Below are 24,996 nucleotides of genomic sequence, written 5' to 3'. Positions count from 1 at the left end.
ACAGGAATAATAATTCTTATATTATCTATCCTACAATTTGTCAGGAAGAAAACATTTTGTAAACTGAAAAGCCCTACAAATAAATAAATATGAATTGCTCTTATTAATCTGTGCCATTGATCCCCACCCTATTAGTTTTTTAATTCAACAATATATAACAAACATCTATTATTTGTAAGGGATAAGTTTAGTTTGCACTTTTTCTTTTCAATAAGATCAGGCCATATCATGCAACTGGATACTTGGGCATGAGAGACTTCATGAAATATACTCTAAATATTAGTGAACCTAATTACAACTGTTCTTTCTAGTAGCTAATCCTAAAATTATTATTAGTATGTAACGAACACTACTAGATAGGTTTTATTTTCAGGTGTTGCTTATAATTAGGCATCACTTCATTTTATTGAAGTTTTCTATTCTTGAATGTTCTCACAGAGCTTGTTCCTAAATTTCCTTAAATTAACCATGAGCAAAGTTTCAGTCCTTGAGAGAATAAGTAGGGCAACCCAGGTCAACAAGTTACAGTGGCAGCCACCAAGTATATGAGCAGTAATTGTTTTAAGATTTGCTCTTGCTGGGTAACTGGATATGGATCTGGGAACCAGAATATCTAGGATGGGAGTCAATCTTTTGATGCCTAGGTCTGTGTGCAAGATACCACCATGGTTATAGATATAGGCAGAGTTCAACTTTTTTTTTTTTTTTTTTTTTGAATGCCTCCTGTGTTCTCAGCTAAAAATGCTGTTTATGGAAAGCAGGGTAGGGGAGAGGGTTGTTACAAAGAAGTACAAAGCAAGCATTTTTTGGGTTTCACTCACTATCTGGTAAAAGAAAACTGATAGACAAGAACCAGTTAATATTTTATATAATTTTATATATTTATATATAATTTATATAACTAAAATTATATAACTCATTTAGTTAGCTGACAGTTAAGTACTAATATATGTCCCAATGATTTTTCCACGCAAAATATTTCAGAACAGGGAGGAAAAGTATTAGGAAGAAACTTCATTGGGGGGGAGGATTTGGCTCTTGAAGGATGACTCAAATTTGGATTCATAGAGAGACATGAAGGGAGAGGAGCTTCAAGATGCAGAATCCATTTAAGAAAGACTTAGAATTTGGAATAAGCTAAATATTGTGTGTGTAGAGTATTGAGTGGTCAGTTTGGCTGGAATGGAGTTTAGATGAGTGGTAAAAGATAAGTTTGGGTAAGTTGGGTCAGGTCAGAAAGCAAGGAGAGTCCTGACTCATTAGGGACTGATCACCAGATTAACTCAAAGGTTTGCAAAGCACAGAACTGGAGCTTTGACCTTCTCCATTTCCACCCTGGCCAGCCTGGCTCTCCTTAAGCACTGTGGTATCCCCCCTGCTCCCGAGGGGCTCAGCCCTCTCACTTGACAGTTGAGGGAACTGAGGCTCAGTTCCCCCAGATATTAAGTAGCAATGCCAAGATTCAAACAAAGTTCTCTCTGAAGCCAAATTCATTCAATTCTCTTTCCATTACATCATTCTGCACCACATACATGGAATAAGAAATGAATCTTAACCGGGGAAAACAAAAGAATGGCTTTGAGAAAGGTGATAAAGGAGTTAAACCGTGGTTCTCTTGGCTGAGTTCACAGACCCACAGTAGATCCACAGCACAGAAGTTCTGTCCTTGTCTAAAAGTCCTTTGCCTTGGCTCCTTCTATGACTTTGACAGAAGTGTTTAATTTTAGGGCTCAGTGACATTCTGAAAGGGTTTCCTGGCAAGGACGAGCTCTGTGTGACCACAGATGAATGCTTCATTATAGGAAGAATGCAGTTTAGACACTGGATTGGTAAGTCAGAGGATAATGCGATAGAGTAGGGGAAAATAACAGCAGTCTACAAGTGGTCATGTTTCCTCCCTCGGATGGCTGGTTTTGTTGAAGCCATCCTTGAAGCAAACTTTTAAAAATCAGAGGGACTTTTGGTTTCAGGGAAATGGAAGAGTCATTTTTCATGACTGAGATTGCATCTGAAATACCCATGTTGACTTTTAAATGGTATTGCCTAATAGTGTAGGAGAAAGAACAGCTGACTTGGGTTCAACAACTCATGATTCTGACACTGTTTCCCACTTTATTTGGCGCTCTAAGCCTTAGCAGTTTGCACAGCCTATCTTGCAGTTAATGTCACAAAAAGTTCTGAGTTAGTTGTATATTGATTTGTATTTTGTGAACCATGGACTAGTGTCTAATTGTTTGGAATAGTTTCTGTTCAGAAACTGAATTTGGATTACTGAAGGAGCTTCTAATTTTTACCTCAAATTGGAAATCAATCTTATTTTCTGAAGAGTATTTTCCTTAGGTTATTTTTTTTGAAAAAATGAACCTTATATATTTATTTACATATTATTAATTTTTAGATAAATCTAGATTTTGGACATTATCAAAAATTGTTCAGGAGGAGGCATCACTTGAGGAAACCAGGGATTTAAAGATTTTAATTAATCAATAAACATTTATTAGACACTACTGTCAAGCCTTAGGGATACAAAAGAAAAATGAGCTTACATTCTTAATTAAATTATCTTGATTTTTAAAAAGTTTTTACGTTATCAATATTTCCAAATGTATTTCTCTTCATTCTCTGTCCCAGAGAACCATCCATTCCTTATCAAAAATCATAAAAAAATGAAAAAAAAAGTCTAGTAAATCTAGACAACAAATCCTAAAAGTCTGACATCTGTTCCACACCCATGGATGCTGAGGGTCTGCCACCTCAGCAAAGAAGGGGGAGTTTAGGATAAGGTACATTTTGTGGACCTCAAGGAAAGGAGAACTCCAATAGATAGGGAAAGACTGAAAAGTAGAGAAAGAGGAAAGAAGATGATGGGGGCAATGTGCTGGAGAAGTTAGGAAGAAGGGATAGGATCAAATGCAAATGTAGGGGCAGCTAGGTGGCGCAGTGGATAGAGCACCAGCCCTGGAGTCAGGAGTACCTGAGTTCAAATCTGGCCTCAGACACTTAATAATTACCTAGCTGTGTGCCTTGGGCAAGCCACTTCACCCCATTGCCTTGCTAAAACCAAAAAAAAAAAAAAAAAGAAAAAAGAAAAAGAAATGGAAAGGGATTATTTTTGGCAAGGGAAGTTTATCAGAGACCAAAGTAAGAGGAAGCAATTGGAGATAATATTGAGGAGTTTTAATAAGGAATTATAGGAAATTATAGTCATCTAAATGTATAAAAATCATACTAGTTGGAATTAAAAATTCTCTGCAGTGGAGGCAGAAATGTTCCATGGGCTGTTGGTGATGTAACTCTGAAACTTGTAAGAAAGGTCTGTTTGTGTGTGTGTGTGTGTGTGTGTGTGTGTGTGTGTGTGTGAGATAAAGAGAGAGAGATAGAGAGAGATAGAGAGAGAGAGAGAGAGAGAGGAGGGGAGGGATAGAGAGACAGGCATGGAAGTTACCTGCACTATAATTAGAGCCCATAGTTGAAAGTATGGACTGGCTGCATTTGTGAAGGGAGAGAATATTGAGAGAAATATAACTTTGTACATTGTAGAAGGCCTGTGAGAAGCTGGTTATCTTAAAAGTAGAGCAGCGAAGTAGAACAGTGGGTAGAGTGGTAGACCTGGAGTCAGGAAGACTTGAATTCAAATGTGACTGCAGACACCAGCTTTGTTACCCTGGACAAGTCACTTCACCTCTGACTCAGTTTCCTTATTTGCAAAATGGTGATAATGATAGCATCTACCTCCCAGGGTTAGTTTGAGGATCAAATGAAATAATATTGTAACGTGCTTTGCAAATCTTAAAGTAATATTATATAAATGCTAACTATTATTATTGTTGTTAAATTATTATCATCATTGTTTAGAGTGTATTGATTTTGGATTCCAAGGTTGCAAAACTTGTGAAGCTGGAGCAACAAATTTTTTTCCTAATTGAATACATGTGATTTTTTTTAATGCATCTTTTTTATTTTCTTGTTGGACTGAATACTTATGAGTGAAGATGTAATGATGAAAAATAGGACAAACATACTTGCACAATTTTACAGTGAATTTGTGTTTGGAGAGTGTTTTTTCAGTTATTATTATTCTTTAATCATTTTAGTTGTGTCCTGACTCTTCTTGACAGAAATACTAGAATAGTTTGACTTTCCTTCTCTGGCTTCTTTTACAGATGAGGAAATTGAGGCAAATACAGTTAAGTGACTTGCCCAGGGTCACACACCTAGAAAGTGTCTGAGGCTGGATTTGAACTCCAGGCCCAGAGTTCTATCACTGGGCCATCTAGCTATCCTTCTACCTCTACTATTGTTTCATTATTTACATAACAAGGTTTTGCTTTGGTTGTGCTAACTCCATGCTCAAGTATTTGCTCTTTTACATTCCTCAGGTGTCCCAGTGAGGGTCTGCAAAGACTCCCAGAACAGTGGTTGCGGGAGGTCTTGGAAGAAGTGAAGTCTAGTGATCCTTCTTCTAAACTCTGTGCAACAAGACGCAGCGCTGGAATCCCATTTTATATACAGGTAACCAGGAGACGTTTCTTCCCCTGTCATTTAGGGCATTGACATCCCCTTATCACCCCCAGCCCCAGCCCCTTGGTGGCTTCCACTTCTCACCACTTCTCAATGAGTCAATGGACAGATATTAGGTCAGGAAAATCTCTACCAATTCTGTGTGTGTGTGTGTGTGTGTGTGTGTGTGTGTGTGTGTGTGTGTGTGTGTGTGTGTGTGTCTGTGTGTCTGTGTGTCTGTCTATGTTTTTGTTAGCAAAGGGATTGTAATTCCAGAATGTCAGTACATTAGATAAAGCAGACTCTTCCTGTGCTCAATTTTTTTTACTTTAAAAAAAATTGTATTATCGTAAATATTCTTTTCTTTTTGAATTTTGAGTTCCAAGTTCTCTCCTTCCCTCTCACCTTCTCCCCCGTCCCCCCCACTGAGAAGGCAAGCCAATATGATATCAATTATACATGTGAAATCATGTAAAAATATGCTTCCATATCAGTCATATCTTTTAAAACTAGAAAAATAGATAAATTGAGAAAATTATATATCAGTTTGCATTCAGAGTTCATCAGTTTGCTCTCTGGAGGATAGAGAGAATTTTTTCAACATGAGCCCTTTAGGATTTTCTTGGATTGTTATATTGATCAGAGTTGTTAAATCTGTCACAGTTGATCATCATTACAGCATCAATATTATTGCCCACAATGATCTCCATCAGTTCTTATAGATCTTGCAATGTTTTTCACTGAACATATTTTTTTAGCCAGACATTTTTGAGTGTTTAGCCTAACTCTTTTGGGGGGAAAAAAAAGAAAACAAATTAAGGCAAGATTAAAAATGTGGGAAAATTCCAAATGAATGAGATGAAGTTTTATTACATTCTTCTCTTTTGCTCCATACATAGCCACTCAGTTCCAATAGACACCACATGCAGAAGAAAGGATTCATTATGCTTGAAAGAAAGAAGGATGTTGACTTGACCCAGAGGTCAGCAGCATATGGTTGCACTAGGCTAAAGCTGGTGACCTTCATAAATCAACTGTGGGCTGGCCTCTCTTGGGTCTCTGTCCTTTCTCCTCAGTGTGATCCATCCGGTAGCAACATCCGTCCCTCACTAGAGCCTGCATGCAGATGTGAAGGCAAGGAGAATACTCATAAGTCTTTTGGCTCATTCAATCTTGCTACTTCACCAATGTGAAAGTATCATGAGCTCCTGAAGAGCATGGACAGACTTGATTTTATTTGTATATATTTTGCATTGACATGTCTGTTTACACATTGTTTTTCTTCATTAGAATGTAAGTTCAAGATTTAGGAACTGTTATTTTTGTTATCTTCTTCACAGTAGGCATTTTAATAAATGCTTGCAGAATTAATTTTTATCATAGCTCTTCAGGGTTCTTCTGTGTAGCTAAACAAAAGTTAAATATTAGCCTATGAATGGTTTTTTTTTTCAGAGGTCAAAGGACTTATTTCACAGGGAATTTTATTCTTTGTTCTTCATTTAAAGGAGATGATCCTTATTGAAGAGTCTTTATTATGGTATCTGATGTGCACTTTTCTACTTTGGAGTTACTATTAATTTTGATTATATAGACCCTTATACCAAGTGATTGGTATAACCTTTGGCCTTGGCATCTTAGAATTTTTTGAGCAGGCAGGTATATTAGAGATTACTTGATAGGCATTTTTTGTTTTCAGATGAAGAGGTGGAGGGGTAAAAGGTTAAGGGAGTACCTCAAAAACATGTAACTAGTTAGTGGCATGGCTGGGGTCGACTATAGCTCCTCACCCCAAGGTCATTTTACCCCACCATGAACTACTCTTTCATTGCCTCATGTATGATTCAAACTAACAGTTGAAAACAGACAGGTTATGTGATGATGAACCTCTATGGATGAACCTAGGAAATTTTGAGCTTGTGACTGTTGTAAAGGAGTAGGGTGTGTATAAGGGGAGAGTACATTGAGACCTGTTCATATCTGCCCTGTTTTCCCACAGGCGTTGTTGGCTTCTGAGCCAAAGAAAGGCAGGATGGATTTATTGAAGATAACAATGAAAGAATTGATCTCTTTGGCTGTACCTTCAGGTGACTCACAGAGTTCAGTCCCACAGGTAATAATTAAAACATATTCCCTTAAAATTTTACTGGGAAGACCATTTTTTAAACTGTTATTGACTTTAAAGTAAAACAAAACTTAGAAAGAACTCTCATTTGAGTGACTGGCTATAGCTGTATAAGTCAGGGTCAAGACAGATATTCAAATCCATTTGAATTTCGTTTTTTGTTTATCACCCTCTCCCCTCTAAAATAAGCCTCAAGCACCACTTCAGTGGCTGTGTATTGTCTCTATAAGAAGTTATTTTCTAAGCTGTGGTGAAAAACATCCTGTTTCCGTTAGGGAGGATTTTGTATACAATAATGATTGCCTCTGATATTTATAAACTAACATGATGTCACTTAAGAATTTCCCATGTGTGCCTCTCTACCATTGGGGCATATTTAATAGCATGGGTCAGGCAAAACTTTTCTAAAAAATGTTACCACCCAACCTTTTACTGATAGAGAAACCACAGCTTTTCATTTTAATATCAGTTTATTTTAAGCCCCTAAGAATCTCGTTTTGTGTTAAGAATCTTGTTTCAGTTATTAAACCAACAGTCAAGTATTTTCTGAATTTGATCACATCCCAAGGCACTATAGTAGACTGCATGAGAAGCATATGACCTAGTCCACACCCTGTCCCAATGGAACATATTCTTTAGTTGGGGAGAGAAGGCAAATACACAAAAAGATCTTGAATAATACAGGAATGTTCAGGGAGAATGCTGGATGTAGTGTATTCCAATGCCTGACTTGCTCTTGTAAAAATCAGCAGCAGCCTCAGAAATGTCATAGTTACCACCTGTTGCCTGGTGGTCACCATGTTAGTTAACATGTACTCTGTGTCCTTTTAGTTCAGACATGGGGGTCTCACTCCCCAGATATTAGCACCTCTTTACAGGGTCTCTGGTCCCGAGCTCCTAGTTTAACCAGTGAGCAAAACTCCCTGTTTCCACTCATACCCAGTTCCATCCACTACAACTACATGCACACTAGCGCATCAGACCGGCTAAGATCTGACTGGTCCCCCACTTTATTGGAAGAACTCCCAAGTGGAAGGAGAGGACTGGAAAATTCAGAAAACAGAATTCTATTTCCTGAACTTGACAAAAAGGATACAGAATCACTGTGAAAACAGTAGGTAAAGGATGGAAAGTTAGGAGGCACAAAATGGAAAGATAATTTTTAAGAAATATATTTTTATTGATATGTTTTGGTTTTATTTCACCAATGTTCCCCCCCCCTTCTCCTTCCAGAGAGCTATCCTTTATAAAACAGAATGAGTGGATTATATTATCCCCATCCAAAGGAAGAAAAACAAAACAAAACACACACACACACACACACACACACACACACACACACACACAACAACAACAACAACCCTTCCGAATCTGATGAACGCTTTGTAAAAAAATTATCTCTTATTATCTTTCCCTTAATTCTAATTCCTCAAGTCGAAAATTACTTATTTGTAAACATGTTTATCAAAATATGTGTGATGTACAATACTAACCTGACTGTGGGAAGGGAGGGTGGAAGGAAATTTTGTAACTTAAAAATACACATGTGCATATGGATGAAAATAAATAAATTAATTAAAAAAAAAACACATACCCAGGAAAATACCCAGTTAAAAAAAAACAGAATGAAAAAGAGGGTGTAAAAAGTTTGGGAAAAAAGCAACTCATCAATAAAGCCTGAAATTGTAGATGGTATAGCTCACCCAAAGTCTGCCATTTTGATGAAATGAGGGCATGTGCCATCTCATAAGCAGAATTAATGTTAAGAGTATATGAGGGGTGGCTAAGTGGTACAGTGGATAGAGCACCAGCCCTGGAGTCAGGAGTACCCGAGTTCAAATGTGACATCAGACACTTAATAATTACCTAGCTGTGTGGGCTTGGGCAAGCCACTTAACCTAACCCATTGCCTTGCAAAAAGAAAAAAAAACCCAAAAGAGTATATAAGATAGGAGAACAGCTAGATGATGCAGTGGATAGAGCACCAACTTTGGAGTCAGGAGGACCTGAGTTCAAATCCTACCTCAGACTCTTAATATTTGCCTTGCAAAAAAAAAACCAAACAAACAAACGAGTGTATATGAGATGGGGCCAGTTAGGTGGTGCAGTGGATAGAGCACTGGCCCTAGAATCAGGAGGACCTGAGTTCAAATGTGGCCTCAGACACTTAATAATTACCTAGCTGTGTGACCTTGAACACCATTGCCTTAAATAAAATTAGAAAACAAAAAGAGTTTATATGAAGGGTAACATAGGCAAGTCATTATTTGTTGAGCCTACCATATGGCTGACTATCTCTGCTGTGAGATATACAAGAGGAAAAGACTCATTCGTTACTTTTCAGGAGCTTACCATCTCTTTAGGGGAGTCTTTTATGGCATTATTTATATAAAAGCAAGAAGAATATAATGGAATGTTAAACACTAGATTGAGTTTTAGAGATAAATACAATAATACATGTCAGTGTCTCTTTGAATAATCAGTATATACGTAAAATAAGGAAAACTTCATGTAGGAGAAAGGACATGAGCTAGTTCTGGAAGACCAGAATTTAAATTCTTAAGAGAAGATGCAAGATTATTAGAGAAGAGAATTTCCAAGTAGTAGACATCATAATAGCACCAATAGCCTTCATGTTTCATTTATTCACTATATTTAGCAACTCTTTGGTATTTAAGTTTGAAAGATTCCCTAATGTTTATTTAAATTAATGTCTTTCAAAATAAATGGTCATTTGGGTAGAATACTTATATACCATTTACACTGAAATTTTAAAAAAATTATTGAATCCCTTTTCAAATAAGTTTTCTTCCTATGTTGATTCACATTATTTATGATGTCCATAGACTGTTAATATGGGTAATTATATATTTGTAAATATTTAATTTTTTCATTTGTTTTTGTAGTTTGCATATTATGTATAATAGTTTTTAGTAATTTTCTTTATTTTCATGTGTTGTTATCCTCATTTTTAGTTTTAATAATTTGGTTTTCCTTTTTTAAACAAAAGTAAATAACACAATATTTTGTCTGCTGTGCCTTTCAAAACAATCAGCTTCTAGTTTTAGTAGTATTTTGTTTTCTTTTTTTATCATTTCATTTTCAACATTTTTGTTTTCTGTGCTTTTTTTGAACATCATTTTTTTTTAATTTCTAGTTTTCTTAGTTGCTCAGTAACTTCTTTGGTCTCTTTCTCCAATCTCTTGACAGAGGATTTTACGAATAATAATTTCCCTAGTCACATTTATTTCTATAATGTTTCTTTTAATTTTAAATAATAAGAAATAACCATCCTGTTCTCAACCACATATGTAGATTCATACTCTTTAACTGATCATTTTAAAATTATTTTTATTAAATTTTGAATGTTTTGTATTTTCTCTCTTCATATATTTAAGTTTTGTTCTGCAGCTTGAAAGAACTTCAGTGTCAATTATGGTGTTGTTTTTTTTTTTTCCGGCTGTTTTTTGTTCCAGGTCCATGCTCTAAATATCCTTAGAGCTTTGTTCAGAGATACTCGTCTGGGTGAAAACATCATTCCTTATGTTGCTGATGGAATTCAAGCTGCAATTCTGGGCTTTACCTCTCCTGTCTGGGCAGTAAGTCCCGTCACTGTTTTCATTCAATTGCATGCCAAAGTGGGTTTTTAATTGACTGAATATTCATTGGACTACTGGGAAGAGCCACCTTGTCAAAGTGTTGTAATTGTGTAGGAAAGCAGATTGCATAGTTCAGATTTTGGTTTTTTAATATAAATTTTTATTGGTCTTTCGTTTACATATAACTCACATCTTTTGCTGTATCCCTCCCCTACTGTCTCTCAGAGAGCCCATCCCTTTATAGTAAAAAGCAAAAAAAGAGGAAGAAGAAACAGAAGCTCTGCTATCAAAAGAAGTGTGATATTATATTCAGCATTATAGACCTGGACCTCTGCTTCTACAAAGATGCAGAATATAAAGTCTTTTTTATATCTCTTCTTTGGGATCAAGTTGGGTTGGTAAAATTTTCAGCAATACCCAATTTCCATTGCTTTGGTATTATTGTTTCTACTTACATTTTTGTGGTTATCATGTTCATTGTTTCCCTGGTTCTACTTAATGGGCTTATGCCCTGTTCTGCAGGTTTAAATTTTTCTGTGATTCTCTGTATTTTTGTTGTTTATTATTTCTTTTTTTTCTTTTTGCTTTTTTATTTAAGGTAATGGGTTAAGTGACTTGTCCATGGTCACATAGCTAGGTAATTATTAAGTGTCTAATATATAAATATGTGTCTATATATAAATAAGTGTCTAATATATAAATATGATGGTAACCTCCGGATTTGAACTCAGGTACTCCTGTCTCCAGGGTGGGTGCTCTATCCACTGTGCCACCTAGCTGCCCCATGTTCATTATTTCTTACAGGACAACAGTATTCCATTTTATTTAGCTGTTCCTCTAAAAATGGACATTTATTTACTTTCTCTCCAGTTATTTATTGCCATAAAAAGTGCTGCTACAAATCAACATTTTGGTGTTAATCAGACCTTTTTGATGTTTATCCCTAGGTATATTCAGTTATTTTTCAGTTATTTCCAACTCTTTGTGACCCCATTTGGGGTTTTCTTGGCAAAGATACTGAAAGTGGTTTGCCATTTCTTTCTTCAGTCAATTTTTACAGATGAGGAAACTGAGACAAATATGGTTAAATAAATGTGATCAAGGTCACACAACTGGCAAGTATCTGTGACCAGATATGAACTCAGAAAGATGAGTTTTCTTTGTCTACTGTACCACCTAGTTGTCCCCGTAAGTATAGTATATGCCTAGTTCTGGAACATTTGGGTCAAAAATCATGACCATTTTTACTCTTTTCAAAATTCAGAATAGAATGATTATACTAATTTATGGCTCCACCAACAGTCCGTGAATGTGCCAGTCATTCTATGATCTATTCGACATGGATTTCCAATTTTTTGTCATCTGATCATTTGTTTGGTATGATTCAAACCTCAGAGTTGTTTTGATTTGTATTTCCTTTATTAGTTATTTAGAGCATTCTTAATATTTTAGTTCTTCATTTGAGAAGTATTCATTCATTGACTCCATATTTATAGCAGAATAGCTTTTGGTCACATTTCTGTAAGCTGTTTTTATATCTTTTCATTATTAGATGATTATTAGGGATATATTTAATAGAGATTTCCCGCCTCTTTTATCCTATTTGTGTTTATTTTATTTCTATAAAAGCTTTTCAATTTCATGTAATTGAAATTATCCATTTTGGTTTTTGTATTTACTTTTGTTCCTTCTTTGATTAAGAATTCATCCTCTTCTACAGTAGTGAAAAGTTTATAATTACTTCTTTTCTAATTTTTTATTATCTAATCCAGGGCTGTCGAACCTTACTTTAAAAAGTTTTTATTGAAACAATAGATAATATACTTTGAATTACCATTTTAGTGAGAGCTTTGTAGTAGCTTGGCTTCGTTTACTAACACATTTAGTAAACCGACAGGTTGCTGCACAAAATCATACTGCAGGCTGCATTTTGAACAGTCTAGATCTAATCTTTAATATTCATCTTGAGTATTCATTTTGAATTTGTTGTGGAATATAGTTTAAGATGCTGGGCTGAATATAATTTATGCCAGACTCTCTTTCAAGTTTTCCTACCATTCTTGTCAAATAGAGTTCTTTAATAATAATTTTTAGGTTGGAGTTTAATGAGCACTGGGTTATTGACTTCAGTCATTTCTGACTCTTCCTTGTCTAGTTTTTTCCATTAATTTGTTTTTCTATCTTTTAATCACTATCAAATTATTTTGATGGTTATTATTTCCTAATGTATTTTGAGCTATGGAAGTACTAGTCCTTTCTTATTTCTAATCTTTTTCATTATTTCCCTTGATATTCACTAGACAGAAGTCAATGAATAAATTATAGTGAGTTTCTGAAGTTGCATGAGTAAAAAAAATTACATCTTTATTTTCATTAACCTTTGGTTTCCTTTATGATTCTTTATGATGTCAAAGAGGTCCACGACACAAAAAGTCTTGAACCCCTCTACTAGCCCGTACAATCCCCTCACTCAATTGTCTTATATTTCTCCTATCTTTCACAGCCAAACTAATTGAAAAAGCTGTCAATACTCCCTGCTTCCAGTTTTCTTCTTGCATTAATATCACAAGCTTTGCTGTCTGGCTTCTGATTGTTATTCAATTGACACTGCTCTCTCCAAAGTTAGCAATGATTTCTTCATTGCCAAACCTGATGATACTTTCTTAGTCCTTATCTTTTTTTAACCTCTCTACATTTGATACTGTTGACTATCCTCGCCTTTATTCTTTCTCCCTCTCCTTTGCTGTCTCATTATCCACATCATGCCTTCTTCATTTCCCCTTCATTTTCCTTTCCCTTTCCCAGAAAAGACTTTAGAAAACTCATCATACTGATTAATAGGAACAGACCCAAGATGAATGAAGAAGAGAAGTAAAAATTAAATAAAATTATTAATTGGCAACCTCTGTGAGTTTGCCCTTAAAAAATTTAATTTAAATATGATGGTAACCTCCAGAGTTTGTCCTAATAAGGAATGAACATTAGCCTCTAGAGTTTGGTCTTAAGAAAGAACAAAATTGGGGGTGGCTAGGTGGCGCAGTGGATAAAGCACTGGCCCTGGAGTCAGGAGTACCTGGGTTCAAATCTGGTCTCAGACACTCAATAATTACCTAGCTGTGTGGCCTTGCAAAAACCTTAAAAAAAAAAAGAACAAAATAGAATTTGATTAGCATGCATGCTTATTAAAATTTCTCTAAGCTTGCTGATTATGCAAATGTGTTTGGGGGGGGGTCTGGCTAGAAAACCGGACCCCCAAAATGGAGTTTTGGACAGGAATTCCTTATACTATCAGAAGGTGGGTTCTAAAAAAGCAGCCTGTGACTTGTCCATCAAGGAAGTGGTCCCCAACTTGGGATGGACTGGATATCAGACATATTTCCAAAGGGGCATGCCCAGGAGGACTGCCAGGAAGAATGTGCCTTCTCAGTTATGCTAAGACCTCCACAAAGCACATGAGTCTTCCCCTTCCAGAATGTCAGTGACTCCCAGTGGCCTTGATACAATGGGGAGATTCATATTTGTTATTAGAGAACAACATAATGAAATAAAGACAACAAAATGAAATAAAGTTCTTAAGGAATTAATTGGCAAGTCTATTAAGAAACTAGAGAATTTAGGATAGAAGATGGAGATACTTTTCATAGCAAAAGATTATGTGAAATAGACAATTGCAGAATGTAATGCAAAAATTCAGACATAGAAGAAAAAATTGAAACAAGATTTAAAAATGATTGGAAAACACATGAAATAAATCATTCTAGTTGCAAATATTTTCATTTGTTGGGGCCAACAGGGAATGAAAATATTTGTAATACACTGTTAACTTTGCATTTTTATGTAATCATTATTGTATGACAACTTTTAAAAATGAAAATTTATGAGCCAGATTCGAGTGTGATTATTTGTATTACATAAGTCTTTGCCACAGATTTTCCTATTAAATTTTTTAAGTAGTAAAATATACTAATGTATTTCAAATCTGATTCAATATACAGGAATTTGATTTAGAATATAACTTTTTAGGAATACTTTTGTTGCCTAAAGCAAAATATTGCTGTACTTTCCATGTAATTGCTTGTTTTTACTAAATTATAAACTTTAAAAATTAGCAAAGTTATTTTAATTCAGATTATGGCTCAAAAAAAGTATTTTAGAGGGGCAGCTACATGGCTCAGTGGATAGAGCACTGGCCCTGGAGTCAGGAGTACCTGAGTTCAGATTCTTCCCCAGACACTTAATAATTACCTAGCTATGTGGCCTTGAGCAAGCCACTTAACCCTATTTGCCTTGGGAAAAAAAAAACACAACAAAAACCTAAAAAAAAGTGTTTTAGGAATGGCCTTATTGAATGTACTTAAGAATGATTGCTAACAGATTCCTTATATTAACATTCCCTTACATGAGACCATGAAAGTCCATCATTGGATCAGTATCAATCATCAGCACTTTTAAAAAATGTATATTTGGTTATTTTATGCATTAAATAAACTTGTAAAAATTAAATATGAATTAAAGAAAAAATCAAGTAAATGTATAGTCAGAAAAATATTAAACATTTACATTTCTTCATCCTATTCAAGTGAGAAAGGAAAAAAATTATACTAGTGTTTAAGGACCCTTAGAAACTGAACCTTTTCACTGAGTAAACTGTTATTATCTCTATTTAATAGATGAAACATTTAAAATGCAGAAAAGGTAAATAGTCATCCAAAGTCACAACATCTTGTATGAACTAGAAAGTAGACAAAGGATCAAGTCTTTTGATACCTTGTGAATTGTGACTTCCACTTGATTTCTCATTTCTTTATTCAGTAAACATTTGTTAAGAGCCTGCTCTCTTCATTGCCTGGTACTTAACACAGGAAATTATCATTGACTATCTATTCTTCTAGATAAAATAGATCCCTTTAACTTGACATTCCAGGCCCTTCACAATGTAGCTCTTTACTCCCATTATTCTCATTTCCTATTACCCCCCCCCTCAATTTACCATAATGGAAGTGATATCTCAGCCAAACTGTGCTAATTATTTGACAAACTTAACATTCCATCTCTTACTTTGGAGATTTTGCAGAAATCATCCTTCATTGTTTGGAATCACTCTTAATTTCTGTCAAAATCCTTACCTTTTTTTCACGATTCAACTCAGGTACCATCTGCTTTATAAAAACTTCCATGATTCCCCAGATAGTGTTCATCTTGTATCATATTCATTTGTCTACATGTTATATTCTCTTCTTCCCCTGCCTCCCCACCCCCCACCCCAACCCCTGCCAATCCGTCTAGTAGAATGTATTCTACTTGAGGGCAGATGATGTTTTATTTTTCTCGTTGTTGTCCCAGTACTTAACTCACTTAATAAACATTTTTTTGAACCAAATCCAAATGAAGTAAAACATAGCCATTTCCATCAAGGAGCTTATAACCTAGTTGGGGGTGATAAAACGCATCCACAGATATGTAATCCAAATTCAAATATAATAAATGTATAAGAAGTAATATGAGATCAAATGACAGAGAGAAATTTCAGATGGGCTTCAAGGAGGAGGTTTTCTCCAAAGAACATTTTTTTAGTTAAAAAAATTAATACAGTTACCACAGAAGTCATTTAGGTAACTTGAATAAATTTGGGGATTTGGGGGGGGAGAACGGTAGAGGAAAATGTGCTTCTGAGTTGAGCAAACTGACATGAAGTTAACTGCACAGCTGCAAACTCCTTGTTCTACTTATTATAAACTGGCCAGGTTCAAAAGGACAGCCAGATAAGATTGATGCTTTCCTTTTTGTGCATTAAAATCTTTTTTAAAGAATCCTTAGATATATAACCTTGGAATGAGTCAGTTTCTAAAAACCCTATTTAAGATATTGTACATATTGTACATCAAAACTTAACATTTAAAATGCTTTCATAGAAATCATTTGTCCATTTTGAATTGATTTGACTGTTTACAGAATACTACTGTGACTAAGACTAAGGTTTTATTTGGAGTTTGAGTTTGAGTCAGATAATTTATGTTATGAAAGAAGATTCATTTTATAGAAAGCTCATAATCCTGGATTAGGGAGAAGTTGCATTTCCTGGCAATTTCAGAAAAAGCTGTTGCAAACATCTTAGTTTTTTTACAGCTTTCCTCTGCAAAGAAGTGAGGTCAGAGTACAGAGAATTTATCCTTTTTTTTCTTTAAAAAAAAAACCCCAAGAACATCCATCAAATATTGCATCAGCCAAAGCAAGTAGAAAGAAGGACAGGGATGGAAAGATGAAGTGAGGGTGGGGAGGTTCAGAGAGGGTGACCAAGAAGGAAAGAAGGACAGGAAGAGTAAACTAATACAGTTTAGGAGGTGGTAGCAGAGAATTCCAAGAGTGTCTTTGCCAATGACTTGCTGGGTGACCTTGGGCAAATCTCTTAGGAAGAAAAGCTTGTTTCTTCATCTGGAAAATAGTGGAGTATACAAAGTGATCTTTAAGCCTTCATCCAGCTCTGAAATTCTATGATTCAGTATTGAAGAAATTCAGTGAGTGGAAAGCCACTCAAAAACAGGGAAGACAACCTTAGTTCTAATCCATAGACTATAAGGAGCAAGGAAAAGCTTTCTCCCTTCTTTCTTTCCCATTACCAGTGCTTTCAGCAGCTAGGTAGTACAGTGCCTGGCTGTAGACTGAGTTCAAATGTGGCTTCAAACATTTACTAGTTGTGAAAGCAAGCATATCAAATAATCTTCCTGGGACTCACTTTCCTCATTTATAAAATAAGTTGAATAAATTTATCCCAAAAGTTTCTTTCAGTTCTAAATCTTATGAAGTTATATAATAAATGGAGAACAATTGCCAGATTTTTGTCTTAGGCCATTTTTTGAATTCTCTTTAGGTATTATGGTTTATATTCCCTTGCTTGTAGACTGTTTATTAAGATGTAGAGGAACAGAAAAACAGGGATCACATTGCTTTCTTTGCAAAATTCCAAATTTAACTTGTGTAACTTCTGTTACTTGTTAGTACAAGACAGAATTTACTAGAACTAAGTTGTCCTAGTTTTTGAAAAAATTGTTCAATAGAATAGAGTGTTCCAGGACAGATTTTTTAGATTGAATGCTGATGAATTTTCAGTCTATTCTTTTTCAGGATGTTACTCAGTTTCCCCCCATCACCTTCCTTCCCCCCCACCTTCAACCCCCATTTGATAGGTGCCTTATTGTCTCTTCTACTTAGGCTTAAAGGATCTTCTATGTTGGCCATTAAATCAGTTTTGCCCTTGAGGGGATGCATTAGTCAGCTTGGGTGGATCAGAGAAATGGGTGCTTTAAAAAACTAAAATCTATGTTTGTATATGGTGATATACATTCCAATTGCTAAAGCTTATAGTGAAATAGTTTCTTCTTCCTGTACCCAGATATTTTATAGATACTCCCAAATATTTTCTAGCTTTTCTAGTTATTTTGATTGGAATTTCTCTTTCTGTCTCTTCCTGCTGAGTTTTATATAAAAGTGACAATGATTTATAAAGATTTTTCGGGGCGGCTAGGTGGCGTAGTGGCTAAAGCACCGGCCTTGCAGTCAGGAGTACCTGGGTTCAAATCCGGTCTCAGACAACTTAATAATTACCTAGCTGTGTGGCCTTGGGCAAGCCACTTAACCCCATTTGCCTTGCAAAAACTTAAAAAAAAAAAAGATTTTTCTTGCAATTTTGCTGTTGTGATTCACTATTTTAATTACTTTAAAACACACACACACACACACACACTCTCTCTCTCTCTCTCTCTCTCTCTCTCTCTCTCTCTAGTATTCTCCAAGCCTATAATCATATCATCTGCAAAAATTTATAATTTTTTTCATCTTTGCCTATATTTTCCCTTCAAATTCTTTTACCCATTTTGTTGCTTTAACTAGCATTTATAGCATGATGTTAAATATTAGTGGTTATAATGGGGATCCTTGCTTTATTTCTGATATGATTGGAATGTCTGCTAACTTAATATTTACTCTAGGATTTAAAGAAATGATATTTCTCATATCAAGGAAAGGTCCTCTTATTGCTATAATTTCCTAGAGTTTTTAATAGAAATTAATGTTGAATTTTGTTAAAATCTTTTTAGCATTTATTGATATGACTATATAGTTTTTAATATTTATAAAATTAATCATTTATTATATTTATAGTCTTATCTTATGTTGAACTAATCTTACATTCCTAGCACATAGTTTAGAATCTGTAATGTATAAAACTCAGTCTAGCTTTTCATTATAGCTTCCTTACACTAGTTTTTAGATTTATGTTAATCTCTAATTGAATTATAAATTTAATATATTATACTAATATAATATAAAATATAATTATAATTATAAATCAATTATAAATGTAAATAATCCCATAAATAAATTTAATTTAATTTTTTAATTTAAGGGTCCTTTATTAAATATAATTTTTGTGATCAGTAAATTATATGCTTAGTATTTCTGCCTTTCCACATTTTTTTTGATATAGTGTTTATGTTGCAACACATGATAAATTTTTGTAAAGATTTTATGCTATGTCTAGCTAAAAAATAAAAAAAAATTCCTTTCTGTTCCTATTTAGTAATTATGAGAGAACTGTCAATTATCTCTCAATCTTCTAAAATTCTATCCAGGTCCTTAAATTCTTTTTTTTGTTTATCTTTTGCTTTGATTTGTCTTTGTCTGAAAGTATCACATTCACACTGTTGTTATAGTTCATCTATTTCTCTAAACAATTCATTTAATTTTTCTTTTGGGTATTTAGATGCTGGGCTATATGGTACACATATTGTGTATTGATATTGATTCATTATCTATAATACCTTTATTCAGGATGTAAATTCTTACTTTTATCTTATCTATAGCTAATCCTGAACTTAGGATAGCTACTTTTGCTTCTTTTGAATTTAGGTGAAGCATATTTTATTTTTTTCTAACCCTTAATTTTAACTCTGTAAATCTTTGTGTTTCAAATTAAGAAACATATTGTCAGATTCTGCTTTCTAAACTATTCTTTTTTCCTTTTTTATGGGTGATTTCATCCTCTTTACATACATTATTAATAGCGTATTTCTCTCTAACCTAAAGAGAGGGAGTATGCCCGATACTTGTGATCTTCTAAGAGAAAGGGTCTATTTCTTCATTTCTTCTCTTTTCCTTACTCAGCCTCTGATCCTGGACTTCCTGTTCTTTCTTCCTATGCTTTTATTTTTCCTTTAATAGTCTTGTCTCTGATATTGAAAACTGTTTTACTTATAATTATTCTCCTCCCTTCCTTCTTAGACCCCTCTCTACTGTCCCTCTATCTCTCTCCCCCATTTATTTCCCTTTTGAGTTTAATATATTTTTATACTGTAACCTGTAATTGTGTTCAATCTTTCTTTATCTAGTTCAGGTGAAAGTGAAGTTCATGGGATGTGCTTTCCTACTTCTCTTCATCCATGACCACATATTCTTCATTTATGTATGTCTATTATCAATAATAATTTCCTCTCTCCTTTTTTTCCCCAATATAAACTCCCATTTTGTCTTCTTCTAGGATATTAAAACAGAACATACAATGCATAGACTCTGTTATTCAGAGCTTAGCATAGAGTCTAATTCATAAGTAAACACTTAATAAATGGTTGTTGACTGTCATTTTAATCTTTTTTTGTCTAGACTCTTAAATATATTAGGATTCTGAGAAGATATACTTTTCTTATCCCTATTAACATGTTAACAGTTTACCCCTACATATTCTCTTTCAATTAAACAAACGTCTATCTTTCTATGTTTCTTTTGATGTTTGCATTTCTATGTCAGAATGTCCACTTGATTTTGGCCTTTTAATCTGTAATGCTTGCAACTCCTCCTTTGTATTAAAGTTCCATTCCTTCCCCCTGTAAGATTATACATAGTTTTGCTGGAGAGATTATTTTTGGTTGTAAATCTTTATCTCTTGTCTTTTGGAATAAAATATTATAAGCTCTCCTTTCCTTTATAGTGAAAGTTGCTAAGTTTTGTATAATTCTTGATGTGACTCCTTGGTATTTAAATGTTTTCTTTTTGGTTGGGTGTTTGTACATTTAATTATATATATATATATGTGTGTATGTGTGTGTGTGTGTGTGTGTGTGTATTTGTATATATTTTACACATACACAGACATACATGCACACATGTGCCTCAAATTTTGTCCAGTATACTGTGAGATTTTGTGTTACTGTAGATAGAAGCAAATCTGAAGGATGAAGTTTATTTTTTTATATATGTAAAAACAGTCTCAGAATAGTCACTTCCCTCTCAGTCTCAATGTGGCAGCTGATATGTGTTTCCCCTCTCAAGATATCAGTTCGTTCTGTTGCTGCCTCTGCGCCATCATCTTTGTGCCTACAATCTGCCAATCTGTTTCTCACAGTCCCTGTTCTAGCCTAGGTACAGGCTACATTTTGACCCTTTCTCTTTTTCGATCCCCTTGCTGTTCCCTGGTCTGCAGGCTGTCATAATTTCATATTTTCCACCCAATGCTTTCTTTCTTTTTAAACTCTATAGTTTAGAAGTATGTCAAACCCCAACATGTAGGAAGCTTTGGGAGCTATTGGGAGCTTTGAACTCTTATGTTATTCCATCATTTGAAGATTAAAAATAAATTATTTTATACCTAAAAGCATTTTTTTATTTTATACCTCAAAAACACACCTACATTTTATCCTTTTTGTTAGTTTATTAATCCTAGTTTGCCTCAATTTTGATCTTTTGAAAAGACAATTTAAATACTGAGTAGCTTGTATGTTCTTAAAAAGAACATTAGTGAACACCTAGAAAAGGAAGTGATCCCAAAAAAAACAGTATTGATTTATGGAAGACTCAGCTTAAATCATTTGTGACATGATTATTAAATCATCTCATGATCGTAGGATCATAAGATGATGGACTTAAAGCTGGAAGAATCCTTAAAGATTCTTTCATTGTTCTCATTTTATAAATAAGGAACCTGAGATATACAAAGATTGTTCTTAACTTAAGGTCCGTGAACTTGTTTTTTTCTCATTAAAAATATTTCAACAACTGCATTTTAACATAATTTATTTCCTTTTAATTCTCTTCATTTTATTTTATGCATTTAATAATTTACTGTGCAAAAAGGATCTTGAGGCTTCACTAGGGTGTAGAATGGTCCATGACACCAAAAAAGACTAAGAATTCCTACTTTATCAGTGATAAAAAGAATTGTCTCCATTGACATCGAAATACTTAAACGAGCAGTTTTTGTGATAGCAAAGAATTAGAAATAAATTTAGATACCCAGCCATTGGAGAATGACTGAACGTATGAGAATATAAAGAAGTATTACTGTGCTCTAAGAAATGATATATGAGGGGCGGCTAGGTGGCGCAGTGGATAAAGCACTGACCCTGGAGTCAGGAGTACCTGGGTTCAAATCCGGTCTCAGACACTTAAGAATGACCTAGCTGTGTGGCCTTGGGCAAGCCACTTAACCCCATTTGCCTTGCAAAAAAACCTAAAAAAAAAAGAAAGAAATGGAATGATATATGCAATAAATACAGATAAACATGAGAAGTTCCATATAAACTGATGCAGAGTGAAATCAGCAGAGCCCAGAAGACAGTATATACAGTAACCACAACAGTGTAAATGAAAAGAATAACGACATACCAAATAAAGTGAACAGAGCAAAATTATAAGGATCAAGTAGGATTTGAAGGATTTAAAAAAATACTCCCATCACATGCCTTAGTTGAGTAGAAGGGCCACAGAAGTTGTATACTGCACGTTTTCATACTTTTTTTTTTTTTTTAGGTTTTTGCAAGGCAAATGGGGTTAAGTGGCTTGCCCAAGGCCACACAGCTAGGTCATTCTTAAGTGTCTGAGACCGGATTTGAACCCAGGTACTCCTGACTCCAGGGTCAGTGCTTTATCCACTGCGCCACCTAGCCGCCCCTTTTCATACTTTTTCATTGTGATTATTAGTTATGTTGATTTTTTTCTCTTTCTTTTGTCTTTGAAAATTACTCTTTGTTATGTGGATAGCTTTCTGAGAGGAGAAAGGATGCTAGGGAAAGCTATGGCATTGTAAAAAAATAAGAAAGAAATGACAATTCCTCTTTTTTTAAAAAAACAGAATCCCTGCTTTAGATATAATTTAGTTGAATTTTAGATGAGATAAGCTATCTCAAACTTTTCTTGCAGTAAAGATGGGCCAGACTCAAGGAACAGTGGTTGGTTCTTTCTTTTCATCCATTTTACATGTCCTCCCATAAAACCCATTCAAAGTACTGGGCATCCTCCTCTAGGCTGTAATTCCAGATAGTTTCCTGAAAGAAACCAAGTTCTTAGCTAGTTGCAAGGAATCTTTCAAATCTGAGAATATTCTTTTTGGACAAATGAATTAATATCTAAGAGCAACTAACATTTATTAGTTTCCTACCTATGCCAACCACAGTGTCAGGTTCTGGATATATATACACAAAAAATGGAAATAGTCATATATATTCACACACACACACACACACATACACACACACACACACACACACACACACACACACACACACGCACACAAATGGAAATAGTCCCTTGGTCCAGTATGGAAGAACAGTTCTATATAATTGGGTGGTAAGATCATTACAGAAGCATGTGGTTTAGTGGAAAGAGTGCTCCTCTTAGAGTCAGGAGAGTCAAGGGTTAGAACTTTACCTCTGGACAGAGGTCTCTGAGCCTCGTTTCCAAGTCTGTAAAATGGAGAAAATTTCGATGCACTAGACCTGCTTCAGAGAGCTCTTAGTTAATATACTTAAAATGCTATTTAAAACATTATTTCTGATAGCCTCAGGAAGCAACACATTTTTGCACTAGAGACCCCTCCCCCCCATGCTACATCCTCAATTATACAGGCCTCTATCCAACTCTTTGTCAGTCTCACCTGCCTATGTCCCATTTCCCTGTCTCTTCACTTTTCCTTATGCATATGACTTCCCATTTCTTTCTTTATTTCTTTATTTCACCTGGCTTTTAAAATTCAACTCAAATGTCTCCATTACATAGACTAAAAGTCAGGGGATAGGGTGGGGGAAAGCCTTGGATCTCCCAAATCCAGAGACTAGATCTGTCAGCACTTAGCCATGTCTTCTTAGAGAAGCTTGATTGTTCAGGCTTCAGTTCTTCAAGTTGAAGAATGAGGGCATTGTATGACATTATCTCCAAGGGTCCTTCCAAGTCTACACTTCTTATGTTTCTGGTATGATGTTTTCCCAGCCTGGTCTACTTTGTGGAGAACTATCCTTCCTCTGAATCTTATCGCAGTTTTGTTTTTAATCATTATTTTGGCAATTAATCCTTTTCTGCTTTGTGAAATCAATTGTATTGCTGTATTTAGTTATTATTTAAGATAGCATGTAGTTATGTTTTGTTGAAAATGCAAGAATTCTGAAGAACAAAGATTATTTCTCCTGCTCCCTTATGTCTTTCTTTCATAGTGCTTTATAGTTAGTAGATAGTTGTGGATTGATTTATTGTCTGATCAAAAGTTGGCAAAGGGAACAGAGGAAACCTAAGACATCAAAATCCCTCCAGGACATCTTTGGGAAGAACCAAAGTTATGCTGCAATAGTTTTGAAACAGGTCCCTGCCCCGTAGTAGAATTCACTAAATGTGTCTTTTATGTAAATTAGTGGACATTCCTTGTCATTTAACATTCCTGTTAAACCAATTGCCTCACCAATAATTCCAGGATTAAAAATCACACAAATGTGTCATTGACATTTTGCTAAACATTAATCTGCAGCATATTGAATGTTAATTGCAAAGCTCTGTTGGGCATGTCAAAGTTGTTTATTCTTTAAGACAGTATGGATCTTGTAATTTTTTCCTAAGGAATTGGTGATTGTAAAATAAAACAAACAGAGTCGATGTTTAAATTGCCTAAAGTTTAGACAGAAGTTTTAAAAGTTTAAAATTCACAAATAGAGGAAAAAAAAAAGATTTCCTCCCTGTATTTATTTGAGGATAGAAAGCAGAAATAATGCAATTTAGGATGGTAATGCTAGAGGTGAAAGAAAATGCTGTATTGTATCCCATGATTACATTGTTAGGGCTAGGTCAATTTACACTATGAAATATATAGAAAATTATTTTGTCCTATAAATACAAAACAGTTTTTCTACCACAGAATTGGCAAATTTGGATAATATCTTCATTCAAAATGTAAACCAGTATTTTAGGATGACCTGATATAGATATTCTGAATTTTAGTGCTATAGATATTACTTAACCCTTATTGTCTGTTTATTTTTGCATTAGGTGAGAAATTCATCCACACTTCTCTTTAGTTCTCTGATCACAAGAATTTTTGGAGTTAAAAGGGGAAAGGATGAACATTCCAAAAAAAATAGGTAAGCTCCATCTGTTGCTAACTTTACTTTTTACAAAACATTGCCCTAGCCAAAAATAATTTTTAGAATTTTGCTTACTTTTGTGGATTCATTTGGAACATAATGTTATAAATATATATAGTAATTGAAGACATACTACCAAGTCTAGACCTTTGGGTTGAAAATATCTCCTGTCTTAGCAAATAGGGCTCTTTTTTAGCAGTTCAGCAAAAGTTTCTAGTGCCTACTATGTGCAGTGCATTGATAAGCAATGAGTAAAATACAAAATCTAGATAAAGCAAGATCCCTGCCTGGGTAGAGTGCATAGCCCAGGATGGAAATAGAAATGTGAACCATGCTAGAGAGCATGATAAATGTATCAGAGAGGTAAAACACTATTGAAAGGGAG

General features: G+C 34.7%; 1 protein-coding gene across 2 annotated transcripts in view; it reads left to right on the top strand.

Annotated features, from left to right (window-relative positions):
• Positions 1–24,996, top strand: part of THADA (THADA armadillo repeat containing) — a 433,450-nt gene that overhangs the window by 88,885 nt on the left and 319,569 nt on the right. For both annotated transcript variants that reach the window (XM_074204775.1, XM_074204781.1), the window contains exons 23-26: positions 4,380–4,512; positions 6,497–6,610; positions 10,099–10,221; positions 24,517–24,608. In XM_074204775.1, the coding sequence (XP_074060876.1) occupies positions 4,380–4,512; positions 6,497–6,610; positions 10,099–10,221; positions 24,517–24,608 (462 nt within the window). The remainder of the gene's footprint in view (positions 1–4,379; positions 4,513–6,496; positions 6,611–10,098; positions 10,222–24,516; positions 24,609–24,996) is intronic.

This window comes from Macrotis lagotis, chromosome 1 (assembly GCF_037893015.1).
Source record: "Macrotis lagotis isolate mMagLag1 chromosome 1, bilby.v1.9.chrom.fasta, whole genome shotgun sequence".
Classification (NCBI taxonomy): domain Eukaryota; kingdom Metazoa; phylum Chordata; class Mammalia; order Peramelemorphia; family Peramelidae; genus Macrotis; species Macrotis lagotis.
Note: the sequence above shows the minus strand (reverse complement) of the source record. Positions and strands in the feature narration are given on the sequence as shown.